The sequence below is a fragment of the Echinops telfairi genome, unplaced genomic scaffold, assembly GCF_000313985.2.
Source record: "Echinops telfairi isolate 266 unplaced genomic scaffold, ASM31398v2 ScPeMD7_1;HRSCAF=3_0, whole genome shotgun sequence".
Classification (NCBI taxonomy): domain Eukaryota; kingdom Metazoa; phylum Chordata; class Mammalia; order Afrosoricida; family Tenrecidae; genus Echinops; species Echinops telfairi.
Genome location: NW_022103896.1, coordinates 48,445,159 through 48,453,946, shown reverse-complemented (window position 1 = coordinate 48,453,946; position 8,788 = coordinate 48,445,159). Strand labels below are relative to the sequence as shown.

The window sequence follows — 8,788 nt, the reverse complement described above, 5'->3', positions numbered from 1 at the left end:
GCTTTCTTCACCACATTTTCTTGTGCACCCATTGTCTTCAGCGATAATGTCAGGTAGGTGAGCATCTCAGACTAATTGTTAGAACAAAGTGTTCTTGTGCTGAGGGAGCACTTGTGTAGGGGCCCACTGTCCATCTGTTTTCTTAATACTAGAATGATAATCTCACCAAATTTTAAAAGGGTTTTTTTTTTAACAAAAGAACTTTTTCAAAGAAGAAGAAGAAATTAAAAATACCTTTCAGATTAAGAATAATTTGTGGGAAACAAATTTCTGATTGCATCTTTTGTACAAAATGAAACAAATGTCCATCAACAGAAAATAGATCCCAAACTGTGACATATTCATACATATAAACTCTAGGGGGACTTTAAAAAGCTTGTGAGGGGAAAATGGAATTAAAAAAATAATGGAATTTTCTCATGAGCTTTCTGAAACCTCCTCTGTGTATTCTCTCTCTCCCTATATCACACACACACACACAAACACACACACACACAATCCTAGACACCTTTATTACCAAGATCAAAATGTGAAGTTGTTGCTCTTTGACATCTCCATCTAGTTCGATACACATCTGAACAGTCTATTTCTGGAGTATCTTTGGTACTATCTGAAGGTAGTGTTTGCAACTCTCTAGCACTTCCCCACCCCCCAAAATCTGCACTTTTCAGTTTGTGCCAGGTCAAAGTAACAGTTTTAGCATCCCAGAAGGACTCAAATCATGTTCATTATAAATGATCTTTGAGTTCGAGGGAACAAAAAGAAATTTGAAGAGATAAGATCAAGACTGGAGAGTTGATAAAGTAAGGTTTGCCAGAGAAATTCTCTTAGGTCAGGCTTGCTGCCCTTGAAAAATAAGCAGGTGCACTGTCCTGATTGGGGGAAAATCCTCAGCACAACCTTCTTGGGCTTATTCCTCACCAATACAGTTTACAATTTTCTCAAAATATTGTCATAATTATCCTCTAGTTTCATCCTGTGGCCTTTGAAAAAAATATCAAGATTACCCCCTTTAGAATCTTAAAAAGCAATTGCCATAGCCTCTGAGCTGACCTCTATACTTTGAATTTCAAGGGCCCAGAATATACCCTAGGAAATGACTGTTCTAATTTTTCAAGGTACCCTAAGTAATAGAGCCCTAGTGGTATAGTGGATTGAGCATCCAGCTGTTAACCACAAGGTTGGTGGTTCGAACCCACCAGACACTCCATGGGAAAAGATGAGGCTTTCTGCTCCTGTAAAAATGTACAGCATTGGAAATCCTATGGAGCAGTTTTACCCTTCCCTCTATAGCAGTGGTTCTCAACGTTCCTGATGCGGTGACCCTTTAATACAGTTACTCATGTCGTGGTGACCCCACCACCACCACAAAATGATTTTCATTGCTACTTTGTAACTGTTATTTTGCTACTGTTATGAATGAAGCCACCACTGTGAAAGTGTCATTCAAACCCCAAAGGGGTCGTGACCCACAGGTTGACCCACTGCTGGGTCTTTAGGAGTCAGCTGGCCATGGGTTTGAGTTTGTTTTTAACAAGACTAAGAGACTAAGATAAGCGTATTAGTTAGAAAATTTGTCATTCATTGAACACATAAACATGCTTAAACACATTTTGTTTGGAGTAAACTGTGCATATAGATATGAAATAGAACCATAGAAGTAATTCCGTTTGACTTATGTTCATGTATGTGTTTAGATGTATGTAAGTATACATAAATATCTAATAGTATATGATTTTTCAGTGATTAGTACACGTAGAACTTCCTTATTTGCTGTAACAAGGGCCTCCTACTCTGTTTATGATTATATTTATGGTTGTTCATGCACAGTCTATTTCTGGAGTTATCTTTGGTACAAAATGGGTGACTGGGTTTTAGAAACTGGAGGGAAATTTTTCTCAATACTATTTTATATGTTTTTAAAATTCAAACTATGAAACTATTTTACTTAGTTAACAGATTTAAGATCTAAAAATTATAAACAATGTGAAAACAAAAGAACAACAAAAGCTTATGTGGGTTATAACACTATATAAAATTATAAAAACAGTTTAAATAATTTCTATGAATTATAGCTAAAGTTCAAATACACTCAGGGGAAATATGACAATTAAAGAGTCATTGCCAGGAAAAGTAATAAGGATATCGAGGGATTTAAAATAAATTCACATTTCATAATTAATTAATTAAAAATAAAACTATTTCTGAGGGTTTCTTTTGTTTAACTTTTTTAAAATATAGAAAATGTTTAGACTTGGAAATGCTATTTGATAGATACATAGATGTTCTCTTTAAACTGGAAACATGTCATTTTTAAAAAGTAAATAAGGCACTTATTTACTGCCTAGTACTCAATAGCCATCTAACAAATAGTATAACTCAGTTTGCAAATGAACCTTATTATGATTTCTAAGACTTACTCTTCCAACTCCACTTTGTAAGCACTGAGTATTGCATGAATATTCATTTTGAAAGTTGAAGGGAAACACTACCCCTGAATGGAGAAGAAAAAAATATATTTTAGATATCCACAACTTTAATAAATACTACGGTTATCACCTATAAAACGTTAAGTGTCCAGATAGTCTAGGTATTATTTTGAAATATCTTATGATATCTGATTATGCACAGATATTTATTTAGCCCTGTGAAATATCAGCCACTATGTCAGAGGATGTGTGTACAAGCATGAAATGACAGTCCAGAGTTAGAGGATTCAATATATAACCATACACAGTGTAAGGTAAACTTTAGTTTGTAAATGCTTTGCAGCTTCTAGGAGTCGTGTGAAAGGCAACTCCAGGGAGCTGCTCCCTCCCCTGTAGTCACTGTCCACTGTTTAGCTCAGCTCCATGACTTCCATATTTGGGGCAAGCAGGTAGGCTTGTGTCATTTCAAACCACAGAGTTCATTGGGTCAGGATTTGCAACCAGAAGGAGGCCCACTCCACTCCAACCCATGGGGAGTCTTGCTTGCTACAGAAACGCCCACCCCTCTAGATCGGTGGACATCTGGCTTCAGTGCACCCAAGCATGCATGTGGCAAAGTCTCCACTGTGTGTCTGGTCTGCCCTGCTCTGTAGCCTTAGCACAGATTCATGGCCTGATGCTGCAAGTTTTAGTAGCCACCAGTCAGCAACCCAGCAAGAATTTGGCAAGACCATGAAACATATGCAGGTTAATGCTCAGAGTCTGGCCTTTAAAAAAAAATTCTATTTTAATTTTATTTCAATCCATGATGGGGAGAGGGTGGAAGTGGGAGGGATCAAAGACAGCGTTTGTGAGGGAGGTCTCATAACATGAGTCTTTAACTTGTTTTAAAGTGACTTGAGTAGATTTTTTTTTTTAGTATTGTCATAAATACAGAATGTCAGATGAGATACTGGAAAGAGTAGGTATATTATTTTTTTTTGTATTTCCAAAAGTTAGATTATATGTTTCAGGACAAGTATATCCATATTCTCTACCATACTAAAACTGTAACTGCCAATACATAATACTTTTAAGGAACATTCTATCTCTACTTTCTCTAATACAGATTTGTTTGTTCTGACAGTCCATGGCCCATTTGATATTTTGACACCTCCACAATTCTTCTTGTCTTCCTTATTCATTATTCAACTTTCCATACATCTAAGGCAATTGAAAACACCATGGCTTAGTCAGGCACACTTCAGTACTCAAAAGGGAAATCTTTGCTCTTTTAAGACTTTAAATAAATCTTAGGCTGCAGATTTGACTTCTAGACTAATTCTTCCATGAGCCTTGATATGGATCAAAGTCAAATGATATATTTTACAAATTCAATCTTGCCTATTGGTCCAATTGTGAGCAATCTGAAATTCTTAAAATGAGTTTTAATCCATATTGAAGGCTGTAGTCTCTTTTATATATATATATAAATCATTTTATCAGGGGCTCTTCCAGCTCTTATAACAATCGATACATCAATTATATCAAGCACATGTTGCTATCATCATTTTCAAAACATTTTCTGTCTGCTTAAACCCTTGATATCAGCTCCTTTTTTATCTCCCTCTCCCACCCCCATGACCCCTTGATAAATTATAAATTATTATTGTTTTCATATATTACACCGTCCACTGTCTCCCTTCACCCACATTTCTGTTGTTCGACCACCTGAGGGGTGTTATACATCGATCATTGTGACCAGTTCTCCTGTTCTCCCCCCACCCCCCATACACACCGGACCTTCCTCCTAGCCTCATGGTACTGCTACTCCCATTACTAATCCTGGGAGGGTATCTGTCCTTGATTCCATGTGACAAGAGCTCTTATCTGTATCAGTGTACATGCTCTGGTCTAGCTAGGTTTGTAAGTCAAAACTGAGGTCATGATAATGGGGGGTGGGGCATTAAAGAACTAGAGGAATGTTGTGTGTTCTGTCATGCTATGCTGAACCCTGCCTGACTCGTTCCTTCCTTGTGACCCTTCTGTGAGGGAATGTGCAATTGTCTACAGATGGGCTTTGAATCTCCACTCCGATGGCACTCATTCACATCAGTGAAAGCTATAGTCTTTGATCTTCATCAGTAGGTACTTTAAAAACTATTGGTTTTCAGCAAGCAAGGTTTTAAATATCAAAAGTTGTTAAAGAGTTTTATTCTAATCCTGATGTCACATTCTTCTTCAGTCAGGCTTTTCAAATAATTTGCTCAGCATATAATCTGAGAAGTCTGCGTAAGCATAATGAAGGGATATAACCACAACACACACCTTTTCCCGTTTTAAATCACTGCAGTGTTCCTTGTTCTATTCAAATGATCATCTCTTGGTCTAACATACAGGTTATTCATGAGCATAATTCAATGTTTTGAAATTCCCATTCTTCTCAATGTTGTCCATAGTTTATTATTTAAATAGTGGAATGCCTTTGTAAAACACAACTAAGCATCTTTCTGGTATTCTCTGCTTTCAGTCAAGATCCATCTGATATCATAATGATATTCTTCATTCCATGTCCTCTTCTTAACCCAGCTTGAGTTTCTAGCAGCTCTGTTGATACACTGCTGAAATCCTTTTAAAATTATCTTTAGCAAAATTTTACTTGCATGTGATACTGTTTGATAATCTCCACATTCTGGTGGGTCACTTTTCTTTGGAATGGGCACAAATACAGCTTATCTTCACCAAGTAGCTATCTTCCAAATTTCTAGATTAGTCGTGCTCCTAGTGCCACATCAGTTTGCTGAAACATTTCAATTGGTTATCAGTCAATTCCTAGAGTTTTGCTTTCCTTTAATGCCTTCAGTGCAGCTTGAACTTCTTCCTTCAATACCATCTGTTCTTGACCAACTGCTACCTCTGGAAATAGTTAAATGTCAACTATTATTTTTGGTACAGTAACTTCGTGTAGTCCCTCCACTTTTTTTTTTTAATGCTTCCTTCTTCATTCAACATTTTGCCCATTGAATCCTTCAATATTGTGACTAAGCTTGAATGTTTCCTTCAGTTCTTTCAGTTTGAGGTATGCTGAGTATGTTCTTCTCTGTGGTTTTCTAACTCCAGGACTTTGCATATTTAATTATGAATGCTTTACTTTGTCTTCTCAAGCTCCCTTTTGACATTTTCTGTTCAGATCTTTTACTTCACCATTTCTTTCATTTGCTTAAGGTACTCCAGAACACATTTCAGGGTCCCTTCTAATATCTACTGTGGTTCTTTCTTTCCTTTCTTTTTAATATGTTCTTCATATGTTTAATATGTCTTCATGTATATATTTTTTATGTTATTCCACAACTCATCTGTTATTTAGTGATTAGTGTCATTAAGTGCTCAATGTTTCTAATCTGTTTTTGAGATGAGGTTCTCAAGGTATATTTTGTCTCTTGTGGTCTTTTTTGCAATGTACTTTTAAAATTATTAATAAATCATTTTATTGGGGACTCTCACAGCTCTTATAACAATCCATGCATCCATTGTATAAAGCACCTTTATACTCATTGTCTTTTGTTTTAGTATTTTTCAGTTTCAACCTAAACTTACATCTGACTATTCCACAGTCTTGTTTCGGCTGCTATTGACTTCTCTTTTCCCACAGGTGTAGTTAATTTGTTTCACGTGCATTCCATTTGGCCAGGTCCATGTATATAGTTGTTATTGAAAGGTATTTAAAAGGAGGAAGTGTCCTTGGTCTTGCAACATTCTATCAATTGATCTCCACCTATATTTCTATCACCAAGGTCATATTTTTCAACTACTGATCCTCCCTCTTTGATTACAATTTTTGCATTCTAATTGCCAATAGTTATCAGTGTATCTTGGTTGCAGGCTTGACCAATTTTAGACTGGAGAAGTTGATAGAATTCTTTTATTTCTTCATCACTAGAGTTAGTGAAAAGGAGCCCTGGTGATATAGTGGGCTAACCGCAAGGTCTGTGATTCAGTTCAAACCTACCAGTTGTTCCTGAGAAGGAGAAGGCTTTCTTCTCCTACAAGATTTATAGACCTGGAAAGCCACAGGGGCATTTCTAACCTGTCCTAATGAGTCAGAATCAACTTGATGGTAGTGAATTTAGAATTCTGGAGATTTACTGGTTGCATCAAGCTAGATTTCCTTATAGACATATACATTTTATCCTATCACAAACAGCATTGTACTGCAATATGAAGCTATGTTTTTTAAGAGGTAAATTCTCCTTCGAGCTGGGTTGTTCTAATTATAATTCCAAGGTACAATTTGCATTAGAGGTATTACTCTGAGCAATAAGCAGTTAACTATCAAAATAAGGCATAAGATAATATATAAAGCTACTGTCAGTGAAGGACTATTATCTTCCTACCTTTGCTAGTCTGAAAGACTCTTGGCTAGAGATTATGAAAAACCTTTCATTTAGTAAAATTCTTCAGCTAAAATCACCAATTGTCATTATTTCTTTAAATAAATAATTTAATTTATATTGAATATTTTATTTAAATAAATAATTTAATTTCTTTAATTTAAATAAATAATTACTTTATGAATTACTTTGCCTTTCAAATATCAGTTAAGAAGTCAAACCAGTTGCTGTTGAGTCCATTCCAACTCAGGGTGATACCACGTTTGTCAGAGAACTGTGCTTTATAGGGCCAATGTCCGACTGTCACAAGTAGTTCAAAATACTAATTATCCACAAATAGATACTACAAAGAACATGTACTCTGTATTACTTACCAGACGGAGAAGTCAGATGACGAACAGGTCTTGCTGGTTGAAGCGGTTTACCAATCAGTTTTTTTGTTTCCATTATGACAAAGATCTTGAGGTTCCATACTGTAGGAGAAAAAAAATGTCTATTTTAGTTTTTCCAACAAAAAAATTAAAACCCTTTACAAACATAAAAATACCCATAACACTCATTTGTATATACGTAGTTGATCCTGTAGGTTAGGCAATGATCTGCTAACCACAAGATCAGCGGTTCAAATTTCACCAGATGCTATAAAGGAGATAGTTTATCTAACTATCTGCTCCCATAAAGGAGAACAGTCTTGGAAATTCTACATAAGATCACTGAGTCCGAATTGACTTGATGGTAGTGAATTTGATTTGGGTTTGATATTTTGTAAAGTAAGGTAGAAATCACAAAAGAAGCATTTAAAATAATATGCAATAACCTTACCCAAGAAAACATTATGAGTCAATTCCAACTCATAATGACCCTATAAGGCAGACAACTGCCCCATAAGGTGTCTAAGGCTATAAACCTTTACAGAAGCAGACTGCGGTATCTTTCTCCTGAGGATTAGCTGGTGGATTCAAGGAAATAAATGACTTTTTGGTTAGCAGAATACATGAACACCACCACCAGGGATCCTAGCAATAACCTTAGCTCTGGTGGTGTAGTAGTGATTAGGCATTGGTCTGAAATCCGCATGTTTGGCAGTGTTCATTTTCTTAATTTATCCTTCCTAGAATACAAACTAAAATTTGAGATTGTTTCCCTTGTTCTATTGTCATACTAATCACTGATGACTATGCATTAAACATACTTAAATACTGTTTTTAAAAAGAGGTAATCATTTAAAAATAAAAGAAACAGGTAATCTCCTACCTAAATTTTAGACTTCAGTAAGTGCTGGTGGTTGTGCTAAGTAATGACGGTCAAAATACAGCAAAACCCGTGAACCCCAAAACTAGCAGGACTGCTTTGTTCTGCAGATCAAGAATGGTTTGCATCTTTGACATAATACAATCTTACCACTCTCCTATTGCTATTAGTGGGAAATACTGATTTCTTTCTCAGACAAGTTTCCACTTAACAGATTCCAGATTTTCAAGGTTTTACTGTATCATGAAAGACAGCTGAGTGGTGAAATGGAAAGACCATAATTCCATATAACGTGTATATTTCCCATAGAACTAGATCAAACTATTTCCAACTTCAAACAAGTAACTCTTGCAAGGTTGATTTTCCTTCAAAGGAATTACAGCTTACCTGTAAGTAAACAGTAAGTAACCAACCTTCTGCTGTCTCTACTCATAAACCAACCCTACAGGACTGAGTAGGGTTTACAAGAATGTAAAGTTAAGAGTTTCCAAGACTGTAAATCTTTACAGGAAACAGAAAGGCTCATCTTTCTGTAGCAGAGCAACAGCCAAAATCGCCGTTAGCAGCCCAGCGCTTAACCCATTGCACACGCAGGGCTCCTCAAACAAGCTTTCTCCCGTGGAGCAGCAGGGAGTTTCGAACTGCTGACCATGCGGTTACTAACCGGATGGATGAAAAGTAACATAAAGGCGATACAGGGGAGAAAGAGAGTAAACAATTCTGACTCCGAGGATGAAA

General features: G+C 36.2%; 1 protein-coding gene across 1 annotated transcript in view; it reads right to left on the bottom strand.

The window, feature by feature from the left end:
* Positions 1 to 7,264, bottom strand: part of CUNH8orf88 (chromosome unknown C8orf88 homolog) — a 17,055-nt gene extending 9,791 nt beyond the window's left edge. Inside the window, exons 1-2 of the mRNA XM_013006936.2 lie at positions 7,174 to 7,264; positions 2,421 to 2,494 (exon numbers count right to left, since the gene is read on the bottom strand). Of these exons, the coding sequence (XP_012862390.1) occupies positions 2,421 to 2,494; positions 7,174 to 7,246 (147 nt within the window). The 5' untranslated portion in view covers positions 7,247 to 7,264. The remainder of the gene's footprint in view (positions 1 to 2,420; positions 2,495 to 7,173) is intronic.
* Positions 7,265 to 8,788: the final 1,524 nt, after the last annotated feature.